We start from the raw sequence: 21,329 nt of genomic DNA, 5'->3' as shown, positions 1-21,329 counted from the left end.
AGATAAGTACCTGGATAGATGAATGTTATTTTTGTTTTACAAATATGAAAAGTGAAACATTGGCAGTTGGTGACCTGCCCCTGGGCACAGAGTCAGGCAGAACTGGAACAAGAATTTAAGTTTCCATTACAAGATTAATCCCACTGCAAAATGTCTCAAGTTATCATTTTCCATTTTGGTTTGTTTGTAGTCATGAGGGTTAGAAGCCTTGAGCCTTGTATTACTGGGGATTGAAATATTTGAGTCTAGGGTGCTATAAAACTCTAGATATGGCCCTTAAATGTGCACAATTAGAACTAATGGGCATGTCTGGTATGTTACTTATTCTTTTGAAAAGATGTTTTATAAAAAAAGAAATGGCTGCCAAAACACATGAGGACTTGACCTCTCATGACCTTTTAGACAGCCAGCAAGTCAACCAGATATGGTAGATTCATACTTATGTCACAACTACAGTATGTTGGCAAACAGAAATCACACTGATGGCCACATTACAAACAGCAAACTAGACAGATTAACAGGACACACATATGCAGCAGCTGCTGCACATATTCAGTTTCCCAGATTTGTCCTGGACTTTTCCAGGGCTGAGTTTGCCAATTGTGCATATGAGTCTCATTATGCATGGTTGGTTTTTTTTTTTTAATAGACTCCATACTATCTTCTATACCGTGTAAGTTTAAATGATTAAGTGCCTTGCTGTCTTCTACTCTACTTGGGTTTGCAAGATCGATTCAGATACAATACATGGACACGTTCAGATGCTACAAACAATAATTTTATAGTCGAAATTGAGATGGCTTCAATCTGACTAAATTGTCCAGCCTAAAAGCATCATCCAAGATAGCTCAGCCCCTGAGACACAAACTCCACAGTCAAGGCAGATCCCCAGGGGAGGGAGCTATTTTTATATGTCTACCGTAAAGGCTACTTCAATACTAATCAATCTGTTCTTCTTACTCTAAATGTCTAGAAACACACAAGGAAAGGGGAATTCAATTTCTGAAACTCAGGTCTCACAGGCACATTCACTTTAACACTCCCCTTTTAGACTTTAGATTCAAGGAAATAAAACCGTGAGTGCAAGTGACATCACCTACCTGTGTTCCCCTAACTGGGTTACAAAAACGTTCCTCCTCCTGTTTTCCAGCTGCAGTGAGTACCTAGGATGATCGTTCCTTGGCACTGCCAGGGACTCCAGGTCACTCATGATGAGCTCGGGAATCTAGCTAGCGACTTTCCCTCCCTGCAATACTTCATGCACAAGCCATGTGCGTTGCAGCGTCGTTCTCCTGCTGCAGAAGGGGAAAAGTTTGCAACAGACGTCTAACTACAACAAAGCAATTAGAAGTGCGTTGTTTTAACTGCACGAGCGATGCAGAACAGTCTATTTTAGTAGCAGCTTCAGAACGTGTTGCAGAGCTCACGCACAAGAGTCGGGGGAAGGCGGGCGGGCGAGTGTGGGGGGAGGGGGAGAAGAGGGAGGAGGTGAGTTTGCTGTTGCTACAGTTACCTTTCAGTAGCTGGCCACTTTCGGCGTTCCCCTAGCAACCCTGGGCCGCGTTCTAAAAGAGAAAGCGGGACACAGAGGGGATCAGGGCCTCAGTGCAGGGAGAGTGTCTTCGCTGAGGGTGGCTGGCTGGGCTTTGCTTGCCCAGGGAATAACTCCGCAGCATAGCTATGCGCAGCAATCTCATTAAAAACACCCTGTTTTTATTGCAATTGGAAAAGGAAAACACCCCCTCCCCCGCCTGACATCTGCAGTAAAAGAGCCCGGTCCAGATGCACTGAAATAAAGGAAAAATAAAAGCAAGTCCTGAATACTTTAAGGATACAAACATTAAAAATGGAAGTTTGGGGTGACATTTGTTTGAGCTTTTGGAAGCTGTTTGGTTTGCCTAATTCTGTCCTTTCCCCCACAGTTCCCAATCCTTTTGCAGCATATCCCTGTTTAAAACCTCTCAGACTTCTAATGAGTTGATAAATGATAGTGGACTAAGAGACTTGGGCACTGAAGTTCCCTTTCCACAGAGCAGGCTGTGGCTGTGCAAGTTTGGGAACCACCCTCGCTCCTGCCCCCACACTGGGACCCCCAAGGAGGCTCAGTCAACATGGTTTGGTTTGGGGTTTTTTTTGGAGACAGCAGGTGTGGGTCTTTCTGAGATGCTTATAGTGGTTCTAATCTGGATGATGATTTTTGTCAAGAGGACACCTGTACAATTCATACTAGACTGTGACCCACCAGCTCATGACATCACGACCACACACAACCATAAGCTCATATATTTTGCACAATATCAATCAACCTTTATTGAATTCAAATCGTCAAGCTCTGTGGTTAAAGGCTCCATCTCCTATTCCCTTGACCCCCTGCAGGATTCTTTTTTAAATCACGAGGAGCCTGCAATCTATTGTTTTTCTCTTACTAGATCCAGTTGTAGTCCTGATTTTTTTTTTAAAGTACAGAAAATGTCACTAGAACATCACATGACTAGTCAGTGTATGTTATTTGTATATTATGTTACTTAAGATTTTAAACATAGTTTCCAAAGCCCTTTGGAAGAAGCTGTGAGACTCTCTCTTAGATACTTTCTAGGTCCAAAGACACTGGGCTAGATCTTCAGCTGGGGTAAATGGGAATAGTTGAATTGAAATGAATGGAGATCCGCTCTTTTAAATCAACATAGGAACTGGCCCAATAATTCTGACAAACACTTCTAATGATAAAGGGACACATTCTCTGGTCCACTCCATACACTTTATATCATGTAAGTGTGCATAGTGCAAGTTGACTAAAAGCACCTGGAAATAGATAGTGACAAATTCTACCTGGGCAGGGGAATTCTCCACCAACAGAAAGCTGGCAGAGGTGTCTCCTGGGCCAGTTGCCATCCCAATGTGACTACTCTTCTGCCACTTTAACTTGTGCTGGGCAGCTCAGGATCATGGAACCAACATCCTCCATTGCATCCAAGCAGAACTCAGGTGGGCTGAAAAATCTGTTCCAAGAATCTGGGGGGGGGGGATCTAAAAGTAGAAAATACCCATTTCCTTCATTACTTTTGTCACTTTGTTTAGAAAAAAAACCTGTCAGTGGTTAGGGGGCTATTCTTATTTTGAGTATTTATGTATGTAGCTTCTAGTTAATCAAAAGGAGACTGTAGTTTTATTTCTATGAATCTTCTATGCACTCTATAGACCAAATTTTGTTCAGTTACTCTAGTGCAACCCCACTAATCTCACAGGAGCTGCACTAATGTAACTGAAAGCAAAATTTGGCCCTAATGGTCTGTAACTCAGGTGTGAAACCCAGCAGTGCTGGACTGATCTTTATTACTGACTGCAAGCACGTGGGATGGGTTAAGGTTACAAAAGGCAATGCTCATATCACATGCCAGGGTTCAGTGTCCTCCAAAGGCTCCAGTGGTTTCTGTTACATCTTTCTGGTTGCTTGTTTTTTTTCTTTTAAAGCAAAAGCAAATAGACATGATTATGAAACATTCCAGCCCACCTAAACACTGAACCAATAACCACAGACATGTTTTTATCCTGATTTAAAATATAGAGGGATTTTCTTTTTATAACAAAAGAGCTTTGGTTCTGATTATACTCTGCAAAATGAAAAACACGGATAAGGAGGTGCTGCTGTAACATTAGTGGGTCTCTCTGCAGGCTGCCTCACTGAGATATTGTTAGCATATTCATCAGAGTCCTTGTTTGCAGGAAGTGGAGCTTTTTAGGAAGGTTTGTGATTATAAAACATAGCTACACATTTCCTCTACAGATTGAAACAAACCATTCCGTGTTTGACTTCCAAATCATTTTATACATTATGCAATTCGTGTGCAATGTGTGGTAAACTGGCTTAACACCGTAACTCCTCACTTAATGTTGTAGTTATGTTCCTGAAAAATGCGACTCTAAGTGAAACGATGTTAAGCAAATCCAATTTCCCCATAAGAATGAATTTAAATGGGGGAGGGGGGGGAGGGTGGTTAGGTTCCAGGGAAATTTTTTTTTGGCCATACTGTACAGTATAGTATGATAGTTGGGAGGTGCCCCCGCCTTACCCCACACAGCCACAGCCCACTGGCATTGGAGACAATGAGGCAGGCAAGGAGGCTGAAGGTGCTGTAGGCTAGGAGAAGCACGTTGCGCAGCAGCAGCGGCAGCTTCCCCTACTCTGCAAGCACCAGGGGTGGGGGGCTCAACCCTCGGCCCGCCCACGCCACCCCTTCCCTCAACCCCCCCACCCTTAACCCGCCTCTTCTTACCTCCCCTCCTTCCCCCCCCCCCCCATTTACTCTGCACGCCAAGTCCTCGCTCCTCCCCTCTTCCTCCCCTGCCTCTTGCCTGTGGCAATCGGTTGGCTTGCAGCGTTCAGGAGGCAGGAGGGAGGGGGCAGGAGTGAGGACACGGCACGCAGGCTCCCCCTCCCTCCCCTGTCTCCTTAACACTGCAAGCAGCTGATTGCCCGGGGCAGGGGAAGGAGGAGGGAGGTGCACTGCGTCCTCGCTCCTCCCCCCTCCCTCCTGCCCCCAGCAATCAGCTGGCTTGGGATGTCCAGGGGGCAGGAGGGAGGAGTGAGGACTCGGAGTGCAGGCTCCCTCCTGCCTCAGCAATCAGCTGGTTTGCAGTGTTCAGAAGGCAGGGGAGGGAGGGAGGGGAGCCTGGATGTCGAGTCCTTGCTCCTCCCCCTTCCCTCCTGAATGCCACAAGCCAGCTGATTGCCGTGGGCAGGAGGCGGGGGGAAGAGGGGAAGGCGTTGATCCCTGGGGTCTGCTGGCAGACGGGAGGCATAGGGGAGCAGCTCGGGGGGCTGCCAGCTGTGGACAAAGCATAGCGAAGCACTGCACAACTTTAAATGGAGCATGTTATGTAATTGAGCAGGGACATAAGATCAAAACAACGTTAAGCAAGAGGACGTTAAGTGGGGAGTTACTGTACATGTGATCATGTCTCCCTCTACTGGCTGGCCTCAGCAACTACAACATCTGCTGCTTGTTCACAGCTTCAGGATTCAGCAATGCAGTACGAAGCGGCTTGTGTTTTTTGATGCTGAAGATCCAAGGTTCAATCCCTGCTAGTGATCGTGAGATGCTTGTATACTGCAATGGGTTGGTATATATGCAAGAATGAATATCCCAGATGTTTACTACTACGAGAGTTATTCTTGTACACTTATCATAGAATCATAGAATATTAGGGTTGGAAGAGACCTCAGGAGGTCATCTAGTCCAATCCCCTGCTCAAAGCATGACCAACCCCAACTAAAGCCAGGGCTTTGTCAAGCTGGGCCTTAAAAACCTCTAAGGATGGAGATTCCACCACCTCCGTAGGTAACCCATTCCAGTGCTTCACCACCCTCCTAGTGAAATAGTGTTTCCTAATATCCAACCTAGACCTCCCCCACTGCAACTTGAGACTATTGCTTCTTGTTCTGACATCTGCCACCACTGAGAACAGCCTAGCTCCATCCTCTTGAGAACCCCCCTTCAGGTAGTTGAAGGCTGCTATCAAATCCCTCCTCACTCTTCTCTTCTGCAGACTAAATAATCCCAGTTCCCTCAGCCTCTCCTCGTAAGTCATGTGCCCCAGCCCCCTAATCATTTTTGTTGCCCTCTGCTGGACTCTCTCCAATTTGTCCACATCCCTTCTGTAGTGGGGGGACCAAAACTGGATGCAATACTTCAGGTGTGGCCTCACCAGTGCTGAATAGAGGGGAATAATCACTTCCCTTGATCTGCTGGCAATGCTCCTACTAATACAGCCCAATATGCTGTTGGCTTTCTTGGCAACAAGGGAACACTGCTGACTCATATCTAGCTTCTCATCCACTGTAATCCCCAGGTCCTTTTCTGCAGAACTGCTTCTTAGCCAGTCGGTCCCCAGCCTGTAGCGGTGCATGGAATTCTTCCTTCCTAAGTGCTCGACTCTGCACTTGTCCTTAGAATCATAAAATCATAGAATATCAAGGTTGGAAGGGACCTCAGGAGGTCATCTAATCCAACCCCCTGCTCAAAGCAGGACCAATCCCCAATTAAATCATCCCAGCCAGGGCTTTGTCAAGCCTGACCTTAAAAACCTCTAAGGTTGTTGTTAAACCTCATCAGATTTCTTTTGGCCCAATCCTCCAATTTGTCTAGGTCACTCTGGACCCTATCCCTATCCTCCAGCGTATCCATCTCTTCCCCCAGCTTAGTGTCATCTGTGAACTTGCTGAGGGCGCAATTCATTCCATCATCCAGATCATTAATAAAGATGTTGAAGAAAACCGGCCCCAGGACTGACCCTGGGGCACTCCGCTTGATACTGGCTGCCAACTAGACATCGAGCCGTTGATCACTACCTGTTGAGCTTGACAATCTAGCCAGTTTTCCATCCACCTTATAGTGCATTCATCCAATCCATACTTCTTTAACTTGCTGGCAAGAATACTCTGGGAGACCGTATCAAAAGCTTTGCTGAAGTCAAGATATATCACATCCACCACTTTCCCCATATCCACAAAGCCAGTTATCTCATCATAGAAGGCAATCAGGTGGGTCAGGCATGACTTGCCCTTGATGAATCCATGTGGACTGTTCCTGATCACTTTCCTCTCCTCCAAGTGCTTCAAAATGGATTCCTTGAGAACCTGCTCCATGATTTTGCCGGGGACTGACATGAGGCTGACCGGTTTGTAATTCCCTGGGTTCTCTTTTCCCATTTTTAAAGATGGGCACTATATTTGCCTTTTTCCAATCGTCTGGGACCTCCCCTGATCACCACAAATTTTCAGAGATAATGGCCAATGGCTCTGCAATCACATCATCCAACTCCCTCAGCACCCTCGGATGCATTGCATCTGACTCCATGGACTTGTGCATGTCCAGCTTTTCTAAATAGTCCTTACCCTGTTCTTTCACCACAGAGGGCTGGTCACCTCCTCCCCATACTATGCTGCCCAGTGCAGCAGTCTGGGAGCTGACCTTGTCTGTGAAGACCGAGACAAAAAAAGCACTGAGTATTTCAGCTTTTTCTACATCATCTGTCACTATGTGGCCTCCCCCATTCAGTAAGGGTTCCACACTTTCCCTGACCTTCTTCTTGTTGCTAACATACCTGTAAAAACCCTTCTTGTTACCCTTCACATCCCTTGCTAGCTGCAGCTCCAATTGGTCCTTGGCCTTCCTGATTACACCCCTGCATGCTCTAGAAATATTTTTATACTCCTCCCTAGCCATCTGTCCAAATTTCCACTTCTTGTAAGCTTCCTTTTTGAGTTTAAGCTCAAAGATTTCACTGTTAAACCAAGCTGGTTGCCTGCCATACCTGCTATTCTTTCTGCACATCAGGATGGACTATGCATAGACTATAATGCCTGGACTATGCATCTAATGCATAGACTATGGAACTCATTACTGCAGGATGTCATAAAGACCAAGAATTTAGCAAGATTCAAAAAGGGACTGTACATTGAAATGGATAATGAGAATATCCAGAAGTAAATACTAAAAAAGTTTTAGAAGGTTTATAAAACCTCATGTTTCAGGACTTAAGCCAATCTCTAAATCAGAGGTCGGCAGTCTTTGGCACGCGGCCCATCAGGGTAATCTGAAGGCAGGTCGCGAGACATTTTGTTTATGTTGACTGTCTGCAGGCACTGCCCCCCACAGCTCCCAGGGGCTGCAGTTCACCGTTCCCAGCCAATGGGAGCTGCAGGAAGCGGCAGTCCGCATGTCCCCGCAGCCCGCCACTTCCCATAGCGCCCATTGGCCGAGAACGGCCAACTGCTGCGGGGGGCAGTGCCTGCGGGCGGTCAACATAAACAAAATGTCTCGCAACCCGCCTTCAGATTACCCTGATGGGCCGCGTGTCAAAGGTTGCCAACCCCTGTTCTAAATATTAGGTTAAAGAGGAGACATTCTCGGGGTAGGGGGATCATTTTTATCCCACATCTGCCTAATGTGTGGTTTCTTCCAACTTCCTCTGAAGCATCTGGTGTTGGCCAGCATCAGAGACAGGATACTGGACTAAATGGACCTTAGGTTTGATCCAATCTGGCAATTCTTATGTAACTGAAAAACAGGTAATTAAACTAGGCAAGAGCTTAATCCATACATACACATACATTTTCATACACACACACAATGCAAACATGACTAAAGTACTTAAGTTAAACAAAAATAAAAGCCATTTTTGTATGATTTAAGTGCTCATGAAAGGTGCTGTCCTGACAGCCCCCAAAAGCTAAGTCTTCTAGTATCTATAAAACAGGCACCGCATGGACAATATAAACATCCCCACAGTGACATGGTAACGTGCTTCAGGTCTGACCTTGAAGGATCCACTCTACATATGAGGCAGGCTTTTCTGCTGAGATCTCCCAAAAGGGTCCAATTTGTGCAGTTGTGATGGTTTTTGTGATGTGAGCATCTATCCATTGCTACCTAGATTGGGACCTCCAAACTTATCTCTGGTAGGCTACTGTGCAGCTTTCAGATGGCAGCCACTTCTAATCAGTGCTGGGCGGGATTTGGCCTGAGAACCTAGAGAGTCCCTATATCCAGTTTCTAATCCCTTGAAACAAAAACCTTTCCTTTCTCAGCAGCCACGTGGAAGTTACTAAATTCCACACACTACGTCACCACATTCTCTGATGTTCTTATAGCACCTCATACTCTCTGCTGCTTATACCCATAATATGTCCCAAGCATCCACCATCCAGAAGCACTATTAGATGCGGAGCTTAGGCTCATATATAGATACCACTGTGATGGGTGCCTTGGAAATACCTGGAGTAAACAGATGTACTGGGACCACTTCATACACTACTGAAACTGAGCTTTCTTTGGGACAGAGCATAGCAGCCATTCTTTACCAACTGTGCTGTAGGACACAACTGGGTTTTAGTTAGTGAAGAAAAATGCATGTATCACACACTGCAGAGGGAATGTTGGCAAGCAGAATTTATTCACCCACATTGTTTATCCCTAGTCCTGCAAAAGTGCCATGGGCTGCTTAATGGCCACAAGTGGCCAGGGATTTCAGCTTTCTTCTAAAGATCATGGGGCAGATCCTCAGCCAGTGTCAATTTCAATGAAACCAAGACAATTTACACCTGCTGTGGCTCTACCCCAGTACTTCTAGGAGCAAAGGGACCCTCAGCATGAAGCAGGGCCATTGACTAAATATTGACTTAGAAGGAACAGTTTTTAAGTACCAAGATGATAGGAGTAGGTGCCTTAAAAATACCACAAATGGATAGATGGATGGTGGATGATAGAAGTGTGTCACCCATACTACTATCTGTGGCATCTATGGTTGTCTATCCAATGCCAGAAGAAGTCCTGACCTTGCTTACCTCATGTGTTTGGACAAGACACAATGGTCTGTCGGCAGCTCAAATGGAAAAAAAAGACCCTGAGCTTATTAAAATATTAAGAGTATGACACAAGTCAAGACATTTCAGATGAGGGTTGATACTTCAGCATTAGTGTATGGTTTTGTGCTTGTTTTACTGTTGTCCATAACATGGTTTGGGTACTTTTGCCATTTGTGCAACAATCTTTTCTGTATTTGAGTTTTCCCTGGAGGGCTAAGAGGACTCTAAATACAACTAAAACAAAGCTGGGAGCCAGTTGTAAATGTATTTGGGGAGCAGATTCTACTACCTTCAGTCATACCGAGTAGTACCTTACTCCACAGCTAGTCATGCTGAAACTAAGGGAACCACATGTGCAGTAATCTGCTATACAGTGTGAGCAACGGTGGAAGAATCTGGCTATTTATAGAATAGGGATAGGAATTAAACTAAATCAAATTAAGGCCACTTGAATTCTATATGAGGGTGTTCACACATGGATTTAATACAGTTTAACTAACCCATTTCAAGAAAAATTAAAAAAAAATTAAAAAAATCAGATTAACTAAAGGTATGAATTTGATGTCCCTGGGTAGGCAAGCACTCAAACAGTCCCCCTGCTGGCACCTTTTCCCTACCCAGTCATTCCACTGGTAGGTTTGGAGAGGTCAGCTGGCCTGCAGGCTTCTCTAGGAGCTCCTCTTTTCAAATGAGTTCTGGTAGCCTTTTGTCAAGTCCAGGTGCTCATTAGTCAATCACCAGGGTAGTTACTTAGAGGTGGCTGAGATGGGCCCATTGTCTTTGAGCAAGCCCATCTCCCCTTAAAGGGGCCATGCCCCACTGTGACAATACAAATATGTTTAAAAGAGTCCACCTGCTTCTAAATAAATTACTATGGAACGATATTTAATATTTATCTAAATAGGGAGAATGAATTAATATAGGAAAGAAAAGGGGGGAGGTTATGTTTTCTCAAGTTTATTGATCAGTCTTGTCCCCTTGCATATTTGTGTCTCATTATTGTACCGTCTGTTGATCATTGCAGTGGATAAAATCCAGGAGCCTGCCAAATTACGAGGTAAGCATACAGTTATTTTTAACTAAGTTAAACTTTACTCGTTCCATGGCACGTTGTGCAACAGACATACATTGGTGTCAGATGACATTCTGTCCAGACACTTACGCTAAATTTAACTCCGAGAGATATAGGGCAAACAATTAAATGTCAGCCCTGCAAAACAAACTTGTTGCATTATGATTTGCATTTAGGAGAGAAACAAAATCCTTCTTACCGTCTCATCCATAAACAAAGTAGTTGGTGCAGGATGTCCAAGCTTTCACAGTGGTTGTAATAGTAGACTTCATTTGGACTGGACTTTAAATGATGAAATTAGACACATTTTAATTTGACTGTACAGCAATGAGTAAATAGAGATGACAGTGCATTGTCCTTTAGCATATGCTGTTCTATTCCTTTTACAGCTCTCCTCACCATAGTACTAGAGTGCCTTCCAGAAGTGCATTAAGTGACATGACTACACATCTGTCCTGCATGGTTCTCTTTTCTTCTCTCCATATTATACATACAGAGAGCCCAGTTCTGCCCTCAATAAGGCCCCTCTCCAGCAATGCCCTTAAGCATATGCTTAATCTGAGCATGTGAGTAGTTCCAATTGAATTCCATGAAGCTACTCACATGCTTACGGTAAGCACATGCTTATCAGCTTTGCTGGATTGTGACTTTAGGTGGAGGCCTCTCCTATTGATTTCAGCAAGAATTTTTTCTGACCCTTGAGAATTTTTAAAAAAGTAGATCTGGTTTGCAGCAGACCTATTTTCATGTCATTGAAGAAAGGGGAAGGCAAGATTGACAGTAAAAAGTCACACATAGTCCTACTACACACAGTGAATGGAACAGTTGAAAACAGTATTTCCAAATCACAGCCCTAAAGAATGAGCTTTCTGTAGGATTTTTAAAACTAGTCTATAGAATTCTAGAGCAGGGGTATTGTTATACTCATGGCCTATAAACAGAGAAAGTAAATAACATCAAATACTCTTGCTGGAAGGTTGCAATGTAAAACTAATTCATTTCTTAGAATCCAGAACACCACCACACAGTAACCAAAAATAGAGAGAGACAAAGCAGGCTGCTCTTTAAGGCAGAAAGGCAAAGTTCAACCCACCTTTTTTCTGAATTGATTCTTTCCTGACTGAGAGACCCAGATCACACGCTTCACTTTCACAATGGAGAACTCGCCCACACTCTTAAAGTGATAGCTTGCAATTCCAACAGTTTTCAATATACCACAGGTGTGATTCTCTATTAAATTCTACAGGTTGAGTTAAAAAGACTACTGAAAGGATCACTTTTTGACCTGCCTCCAGGTAGGTATAAATATCTCCTTATAAGATCAAAGGTACCCCTACATTTTGGTTCTCAGGACTTCTGAAAACTGACTCTGTAGGGTCTGCTGCCTTATCCTTTGGGCAAACGTCCTATAAAAATTAATAGAGAGCAGACCAACAGAGTTCTATAGAAATTCTAAGGGTACCATAGAAATATCTCAACTATAAAATTTAGTAGAGACTGATACCCTTTCTGTCATACTTTAAACTAGCCTATGGAGTTTAATAGAGAAGCATGTTCCTACTATAGCTTTCTGTAGACTGGTTTAAAAATTCAATCGAAAAATCATTCTCTGTCATATTCTGTAGGATCTCCCCATTAGGTCAGTGGCTTTGGCCATTATGTTCACTGTATGTAGTAGAATGATGTGGAACATATGGTCATTCTTGCCCTCATCCTTCCCTCTAATAATGGGTCTGCAGCAAAGGCGATCTATTTTCTTCTGTTTCTGAAAGGTCAAGGAAAAGAACAAACCTTTCACTAGAACTCCTGCTAAATCTCATTATAAAATATAAATGATAATTGCCCAACAAAGAATAGTGGAAAGGTGATGTTTACCCACGTAAAAGGAACATGGCTTTGTTTACATAGTCATGGCGGTTTTATTCATTGTGCATTATGATTACGTATTCTCCTGTACTTTAGTCCCTTTCCATTTTGAGTCTGTGTACTTGACCTTATGATGATATTTGCAGAGAGAGGCTGAGACTGTAATAACTGCAGATTCCTCCAAGGTTTATTGGCTGTCAAGTCCAGCTTGAGTCAGCAAGCAGCTAAAATGGTGCTGAAGAGCTTATATATTTGTTGTTCCCCTTGGTGCTAATATGCTATCTCCAAAGAAGTGAGGACTCCCTCCAGACTGTAACTGAGATGCAGAAAGAAGTCCCTACACTCGGCCACTATGCTGAACCACTGAGCCAGTAGGCTCTAAGTCACACTAATATAAATTAGAAGCCATTCCATTCAAATTATAGGACATACACCGATTTCACATTAAGGTGAGAGGAAACTCGAGTCTTAAGACTAATATAGTCTGAGAAACCTTCTTTTTTGGGGGAACAAAAAGCAGATTCAGCAACACCAACGCATTTTGCAAATTCATGGCAATTTCACCAAATTGCTTCTGTTGAAAAATATTTCTGAAAAAAAATCAAAACATTTCATGTTGACATTTTGGAAATAAAACATTTGTTTTTTCATTCAAAATGACTGTTTTTCAAAAAAAAAAAAATGTAGCAACAAATCAAAAATGGTTTACATCAAAATGAAACATTTCTGTTTTGTCAATATAAAACATTTCATTCAACCAGAAATGAATATTTTTTTCAATTTTTTTTTGGAATTGCCAGTGAACTGAAAAATCACCAGCTCTAATTCTGAGTTGATTGGAGGAATTGGTGCAGTTGGAAGGACTGAAGGACTTTGCAGCATCAGGGCCTTAGATAGCAGTGCCACCAAGAAATAATATATGCTGTAAACATCACACCTTAGTGATTACCCACACCTTGGCATATTTGACATCACACATTTTTTATTAGTGTCATAGAATTTCAGGCCATAAAGGACCACCAGATCCTTTAGTCTGACCTCCTGTACATCACAGCTACCAACACCACCCAGTACCCACACAGTGTGTGAGTGTGTGTGTGTGTGTGTGTGTGTGTGTGTGTGTGTGTGTGTGTGTGTGTGTAAAAGAATGGTTTGTTCAACAGCAATGGAAGCCAGGAACTCCTGAGTTCTAATCCTAGCTCTAACACTGATTCCTTCTGTGGCTCCGCCCTTTACATGTTTCTCCTCTTTCACAATTGCACTTGTGTGAACAGTATTTTATTGGTTGGCATTTTTTGCTACTATAACTCTAAATGTGAAAATTGAAATGTGTGGTGTAAACACACATGTTTTTAAATAAAGAATTTGGTTACAAGGTGTGTAAGTGATGAGGAATCAAATAGAAGGCAGGTATTTGCCAGATGGTATAAAATAAAAAGCCATCTAAAACAAAATGTTGGTCTATTGAAAATCATTTGCTTTTTCTTTGAAAGGGATCAGGGTTGGTGGGTGAGTGTGGGGTAGGAGAGATGCATTGGAGTTTGCTGGTTATCTCTGAGAGTGTGATGGTAGTGAAATACTGCAGGCACACCAAATATCAATCAATAGTGGAATCCCACTCCCCATTGAAACCAATGGGAGTTGTGACATTGACATCAATGGGAGCAGGAATTGGCACCAGATTTTGATAAAGATGTTTGTAAAATATGAGAATGCATGTATTACACATATTTTCCTCAATGAACAACACCCATAATGCACTGCACCTAAAGACTAAGCCAAAGCTTAGAAGAGCTCCATGTTACCTATGAACGGTGTCACGCTCCAGGTAACCAATAGAATATCACCGTGGACTATGGCTGAGAAGGTATTGTAGTAAATGCTGTGATTAAATCTGCCATAAGAAATTCAGGTCAGGCAGAAAACCTAATTAAACAGCAGCTCTGCAAATGCATAATGTAAGAGATCCCATTATCTGGATCTTCTTGCAGCTCATATTCCCTGTGACTTTTCAGTGCCCACTTTCTGCATTTGCTAGAGAACTACCATGTCTGAATGGCCGGCTGAAATGAAGTGGTTAGGTTGCCTATTGGAATTACAGTATCCATCAGGGACAGTTAGTCTGTTGCATCTATTCAATAACGTTCTTGCTTTCTCGATGGTGCCTGAATTCACCTGATCCAAACTCTTGAGTGTAGCAGAGTTTAGGCACCATTAATACCATTCCACTACTGCAAGGACAGCGTACATGATGTGTTCATACTCATTTGCACATGAAGATTTCTAATCATGCGACAGCAAAAATATTTCTATTTGCTGACTTTATACATAGAATCAGTTGAAAAAGTGCTTTTCAGTCTCACTGGCTTGCATGCACGAATTTGGTTTCTGCACCAGTCTTAGCTGCATCCACAATAGTGGATCCTGATGAGAAACAAGGCCTCAGGGAACTGAAGAACTGATTAGTTAAAACAAGGGGAAGGCGAGCTTGCAAGCAAATCTGAAGTTGAAGCAAAGGTTAAAGTGGCATTTAGAAACTACTGCTGGCTACTTTTGAGGAAGAAAGAAAAGGAACCTGCTTTTTTTTATTTACCAAGTTTTCACACGGTCTCCTCTCTTCCTCTTTCCTCAAACTCAGCTCCCCCTTTATGCACCCCATTCATGAGACCCTAATCCACTTCCCATAGCTAGCATGGAGCTGGCTTATGATATTGTGTAAAGAGAAAACAAACAGATATTAACGTGCAGCATCCGAGTCTGAAAGCATTCCCAGAAAATGACATCGCTTTGTGTATTTATTTTTCCTGGTGACATTTTGTAATCTCTTGGAATTAAGTATTAAATTAAGATGCACAACTAGATGTGTCTTTGGGAAAAGTATTAACACATTTTCTACAATCATGATTATTACTATGCTTTGAATGTGTTGTAGCAGACTTACAGCTTTGCTTTATTGAAAAATAAATAAAATGTATTTCTGTACATTCATACTTCAGCAACTAATACTTCGAACTTCCAGAGGAGCTTCTTCCAAGGATACAAAACAGTTTTCCCTTAGGTAAATAGTCCTATTGGCTTCACATCAGTGAGATGTCAGGACTGAGCTCTAGACACCCTTATGAGGAAAGTAAGAGCCATTATTTCCATTTTGCAAGTGGGGAAACTGAGACATAGAGAACTTAAGTGGCTGCACAAGGCTTTAAAGAGAGTCAGTGGTATCTGGGAATAGAATCCAGATCTCCTGCTGCCCAGGCCTGCGCTTTAATTATAAAATCATGCTTCATTATAGGAAAACTCTCAGGAACTACCATACCAGATCAAACAATGGTCCACATACTCCAGTATCCTGCGCTCAGCAATCAACTGTACTGGATGCTTTTAAGGAAAGCAAATACCCTTTATACAACTGTGAATATCTGCACAGTTCTCTCATTTATGAATATTTATCCAGGATGCAAAACGAGGACTCCTATTTTGTGTACAGGGTAGTTCTAGTGATAGCAGGAAAGGTCACTGCTGACAAACTGCAGCAAAATTGCATTACTCAATGTATGCTGGTCAATGGAGCCTAACAGGAAGACCTAAATGCTACATTAAAAAATAACCTACATTCTTACATACCATTAGACACATTTACAAAGCCATTGTTCCTACCACTGTTCTGCAAGAGGGTTCTTTCAGAAAGTTCTAACAGCTGCCAGTTTTGGCCCGTCTCTTGGGCAATGGAGCTATGAGTCCCACTGCCCTGTCCCTCATGAACCCACCTGGGAGGAAGCTAAGTGTTCTTTCCAATAGTGCCATTGGCCGACAAGCTCCACAGGTCCCCTGGGATCTGTATGGATCAAAGGGAATCAGTGGCAGTTCATAACCAGCTGTTGAGAGGCCCTGTACCTCTGCACCAGCTCTGTATCCCTTGTGGGTCATCCTTCCTGCATTCCAAGGCAGCACAGCTCTGATGGGGGATGATACATGTCCTACCCTGCCTTGCTCCACTTCTATCCCCTTTCCCACTGCCTCACCCCTTGCAGATCCCAGGACCCACAGTGCATCCTCCACAAGGTGCATGGGGGAAGGTAGGACAGTGCCATGGAGGCAGTGCTGCCTTGTTTCTGCAGAAAGAAGACATTAGCATATGGAAGATCCTTTTCCTGGATCTTGGGACCAGAATCTGGCCCCAATGCCATTTTCTAATTAAATGCTCCATCCTGCAAGGTACTGAGCACTCTGTCCCCACCTCAGCCAAGCATGAGCTTGACTAAGTGCATGAATAGTTTCATTGAACTCTGTGGAACTCCACACAGCCAAGTGATCTGATGGCAGGGTTAGAGCCTGAGAAACAAGCAGCAGGGCAGTCTTACAAGGGTAAAGAAAAAGAAGGGGAAAGGCTCTACATGTTAAATGAACAGTGGTTATAATTAAAACCGACTCAGAGAAGGTTTTAGGTTACATTTAAAAGTGGAGAAGGGATTGCTGAGATGATCGTCAAAGGTGTGCAAGGGTCACACCCTAGGGTGTCACTGCAGCAATTGCTCCTTTGACTGCCAGCATACCTTAAATGTGGACTGAAAAAAGAATTCCTCAAACATCACACAGTCATGAAGGACAGAACATTCACCGGACAGCAGCTTAGAGGAAAGATGCATGACTTGATGGCCATCTGCATCACACCTGAGCAAGCTGGTCAGGGAGAAGGAAAAAAGAAGTGGTAACTATTACTAGGGTAACTATTACTAGGGTGGTTCCACCTAAGGCTACCTTGCTGTGCATCAGCACGATGGGTATTTGTGCTCTGCCACCAGGCTGAGGCTCAACAAGGTGTTGACAAATGGAGGAAAGGGCCACCCACCGTGAGCTTGCCCTCCATTTCGCTAGTGGAACCAACATGGTAAGTGCTAGGAGAAGGAGTGTCAGTATCAGCTGATTTCATATCATGCCTTTTCTCCACAGTCATTGCACTTGGGCATCTTCTGGACAAATGACTGGTTACCCTCCTTGGCCTCAGGCAAGTGGTATTTTTCTTCTTCCAGCCAACCTACCAATGTTAATTCATTTACACATGCTGTTACACAACCCACTGTCCTAGAGCAGCCCTTTGTAACATAGCGGGGCATTGTGGCACCTGTGCCTCAGTTTCCCCTTGGTCTTCTTCAACTCCACTCAACTATGAATGCCTTCCAGGCTACTTCAGTGACTTCGACCTCTGATAAATCACATTTAGTCCCACCTCTTCTGGGGTACCAGTGTTCCCAGGCCTTACACTCAGGCCTGTAAATATTTCTTCCTCCTCTGTATCAGGACACAAAGCATTCCTTCTTCCTCTTGACTGCAGGGGTCCTGTACAGCCCTCTCAGTGGGGTCTGTGAACAGTCTTTTTCACTCCCTCCATAGCTCAAGGGGTCCACAAGAGGCCCAGGTAAACCCTAGGCCCTCTCATTGCTCTCTGGCCCTAGGCTCACTTAGGCTCCTTCCCCAGGCCCTTGCCAGAAGAAACCTAGCAGCCACACCTGTTTTCCCTCAGGTCTTCCAGTGAAAAGACTCCCTGCTCACCTCTGGATCTCTTCTTCAGCCATCCCTCAGGTAGGAGCATTCATTGTCTACTCCTCCCTAGTCAGCCTCCTACTGGTGAGCTTTCTTCCTTTTAAGGCCCACATCCTGCCCAGGTGTGGCAGGGTGGGGCTAATTGAATGAGACTGATTGGCTTTAGGTTTCCCAGGCCTTAAAGGGGCAGGTCACCCTGTCACCCATGCCTAGTTGTTTTCAGACCACCTGCTCTTCTTTTAGACTCCACCTGGATCAATATTTATCTGCTCCTTGAGCAACTTGCTCTAAATGCCACCATGAGGTGTATGGCCACCATGGCACATACACTGGCCTTAAGCTGTCTAGGTAATGGGACTTTCCTTCATGTTCACATGCTATTTAGAGCAGTTCTTTCTCTATAGTAAATGTTTATGGAATACTGTGTGGGATTGTTTCAGAAGTGCTTTTGTAATATATTGGAAGTTCTAAAGACTTGGGCTCCATAAATTCTAGTAGTCTTAAAATACGTTAACCACTGTAAAACCTCAGCAAGCACCCACTGTCATGTTTGCCCTATTCTGTTTATGCAGCAGCAGCTGCAGCAAAAGCAGGTAAAGCAGAAAATCTGCCTGCAGCTTTCCCCCAAAATAAATGAAACCCTCCAGGACCACATACTTTATATCAAAAATATACTGCAATTTCTTTTTTTCCTTTAAGTTTCAGAAACATATCCATATATGGTCTACTTGTCAAGGACAATAAATAATGATGTAATAGAAAGGTCAACCTTGTGTCATTTAGCTACAGGATGCTTGATGAAGTGAAGTTCTACAAATTAAAGCAACAAAGAAGAACTTTAGGATGGGTAAAAGTTTCTCCAGTGCATCTTCAAGCAGGAAATCTGAGATTCAGAACAACTTATATTTTGGCTGGTAATCCTTGATCATGGGGTGATCCAGAAATAAACTACAGGCTTCAAAGTGAGAGCATTTCAAAGCTGCCCTGCAGTAGATCGGCGCACCCAAGGAAAGGCAAGAGATGAATACTAAAGGGGATTTTCTGTACTGAGACTTACCCAAGGAGAGAACTCTTTGCAGCATTATTGTTTTGTTTCAGAAACCATCAGGTAATACAACTATGCATGCTTTAAATTTACTTATCTTATGCAGAATCTATTAATTTGTTATGGTTTGTGAAAATACTTATTCCTATAATATTTTGTAAACTAACCAAGACTTTTTAAAAAATGCTTATCAGTTAAATTTAATTTGGAAATGTTTGGAAAGAATCATAGCTGCATGGTTTATTTACTTTTCCTTTACACGGAGAATGTGCACTTGGAATGTTTGCATGTCTTGTTTCTAAGGCACATGGAAAAATAGTTGCTGATGCTGTTATGACATATTTAAGGTACCGTAAAGTGCATGCAGTGTACCAGGTATAGAGTAAACTAGCAAAATGATATTAGCAAATGGTTCCCTTTATTTATATCTTTGGAGTTGTTATTGCAGTTAATTCTGTACTGATGGATCCAATCTGGTAAGAAATAAACCCTTTGCATCAAAGAGTTTGTGCAGAATCATGATTTGATGGCATTGTGAGATGTGCCAATCTTACTTCATAAACAGTTAGACATGTTCTGACAGCTGGGGCTGGAATGGATTTGTTTACTTGGAAAGTTCCATCTGGAAGCCTATAGTTGCTTTATTCAGCATCGTGCTATAACTTGACCGGCTTGCATCAACCGTTATTGCAAAAATATATTTAGCTGTTGTTGCTGCTGCTGCTGTTGCTGCTCCTGACCTACATTATTTGTTTTCCCTCTAAACATGGTAATTCTGAATGTTTTCAAATGTAAAATCTTTTCATTGTTTAAAAAGCCCATGATATTCTTAGTAGTAAACTGCCATAATTTCTTGGAAAATTGTAGAGGTTTGACTGGCAACTTACCCCAAAAATTAAAAAAAAAAAAAAGCCAGATCCTCAACCGGTGTAAATCAGCGTAGCTCCATAGACTTTAACCCCATGTGAGGATCTGGCCCAAAACATGAAGATCTAAAGGCACAAGTTATAGCCTCGACCCTGCAAAAGACTGAAGCACATACGTAACTTTGCACATATGAGCAATCCTGTTAACTTCATATGTAAAGTTAAGTATGTATGGAAGTGTTTGCTGAATTGGGGCCTTAAAAACGAAGGGAAAAAGAAATAGTAAACCAAGCAAATCCCACTTAACTCTTTTTCATTTGGAGTCTCTTAATTTTGTTGTTGTTGTCGGCGTGATCAATGCAGTTTAATGAAGCATAAACCATAGAAACTGAAGTTCTGTATCTACCTACAAGTTGAGCAGGTGAAATCAATGCTAAGGCAAGATCCCCTCCACTGCTCCTTTAATGACCTCTTCATTATCCTTGACCTACTATCACCTTCTCTAACAGTAAGCTGCAATGCTGCTTCCCTGAGTCTTCTGAACAGGGACTGGCAGTCTGGATACATTATGTTTTATGGGAGGTGCGTTCAGAGGTGACCTGTTGTTTCATATAAATTGTCATATTTAGTCACTAATTGTACTGAACTGTGGTTCAAGAAGTTAATGACCAATTTTTTATTCCCTATACTAATATTATTTATTTGCATTGGGTAGTGGCTAGAGGACCCATTCTGGGATCAGGCCCCATTTTGCCAGCCACTGCACACACACACGACAAAAAGGAGGTCTCTGCTCCAAAGAGCAAACAGTCCTATAATAATAACGACAAATGTCCATGGTTTTTACCACAGAGGCAGATGGTGAGTCTTTACTCACATTGGTGAGCAGTTACTCACATGAGTAGCAACCTTGATTTCAGTGGGACTACTCATATGTAACTGCTCACTAATGCGAGGAAGGAAGTCATGACCTGGCCTACAATGTTAGCACTTCATTCCTTACCATGTACTTTTGTCTCTGTATACTCTTAACATATCCATGTACATTATGGGTCTAATTTTCTATGCCTTACTTAGGCAAACTTTCATTGAAGTCAATCCAACAAAAAGAAGAAGAATACTTAGCAAGGGGGAGCCTTGCCTGTGCTGAAAGTGCAGGAGCAGACCCTATGTGGAGATGGCTGTGAATTCAAACCCAGGAGGATCTTGTTAGCCTGAGATATTAAACTGTAGCACAGTCAGCAAAATAGTACAATGTAAGAAGAGATCAGTAACAGCAATTCAGAATAGAGGCAAAGGGTTTTGGTAATGAATAATGATGGGCAAAACACCTCAATGTTTAGGTTCTGTTCCTATCAGGCACCATAGGTTCAGTCTAACTGTGTGAGCAAAGGCTCTTGTGAGATTCCCTGTATTGCCTGGGAATTCAGGGGCTATTCAGAAGTTCAAATCCAAATAAAATGCAGTCATTTTAACAGTTAAACCAGTATTTTTAAACCTACAAGCAAGATTCATTTTCAATATGAGGAGACGGTTTGAGTTGATTCTTACTTTAACTAAACTGGTTCAACCATT

At 42.9% G+C, this 21,329-nt stretch overlaps 2 protein-coding genes across 17 annotated transcripts in view; one reads left to right on the top strand and one right to left on the bottom strand.

Annotated features, from left to right (window-relative positions):
- Positions 1–21,329, bottom strand: part of CCDC197 (coiled-coil domain containing 197) — a 45,111-nt gene that overhangs the window by 23,188 nt on the left and 594 nt on the right. For 2 of the 9 annotated variants that reach the window (XM_042858662.2, XM_005307481.5), the window contains exons 2-4: positions 10,639–10,721; positions 1,514–1,565; positions 1,101–1,295 (exon numbers count right to left, since the gene is read on the bottom strand). In XM_042858662.2, the coding sequence (XP_042714596.2) occupies positions 1,101–1,210 (110 nt within the window). In that variant the 5' untranslated portion in view covers positions 1,211–1,295; positions 1,514–1,565; positions 10,639–10,721. Of the gene's footprint in view, positions 1–1,100; positions 1,296–1,513; positions 1,566–8,319; positions 10,377–10,638; positions 10,722–16,855; positions 16,983–18,612; positions 18,748–21,329 lie in introns of those variants that run through there. The other 7 variants (XM_005307482.5, XM_065593530.1, XM_005307483.5 and 4 more) reach the window with 7 other exon arrangements.
- The window catches only part of ASB2 (ankyrin repeat and SOCS box containing 2), a 38,106-nt gene continuing 35,588 nt past the window's right edge, over positions 18,812–21,329 (top strand). For 4 of the 8 annotated variants that reach the window (XR_010600737.1, XM_065593526.1, XM_065593528.1 and 1 more), the window contains exon 1: positions 18,812–18,951. The gene's annotated coding sequence lies outside the window, so the exon portion shown is untranslated. The remainder of the gene's footprint in view (positions 18,952–21,329) is intronic. The other 4 variants (XR_010600738.1, XM_065593527.1, XM_065593529.1 and 1 more) reach the window with 1 other exon arrangement.

Source organism: Chrysemys picta, chromosome 4 (genome assembly GCF_011386835.1).
Source record: "Chrysemys picta bellii isolate R12L10 chromosome 4, ASM1138683v2, whole genome shotgun sequence".
Lineage (NCBI taxonomy): Eukaryota > Metazoa > Chordata > Testudines > Emydidae > Chrysemys > Chrysemys picta.
Note: the sequence above shows the minus strand (reverse complement) of the source record. Positions and strands in the feature narration are given on the sequence as shown.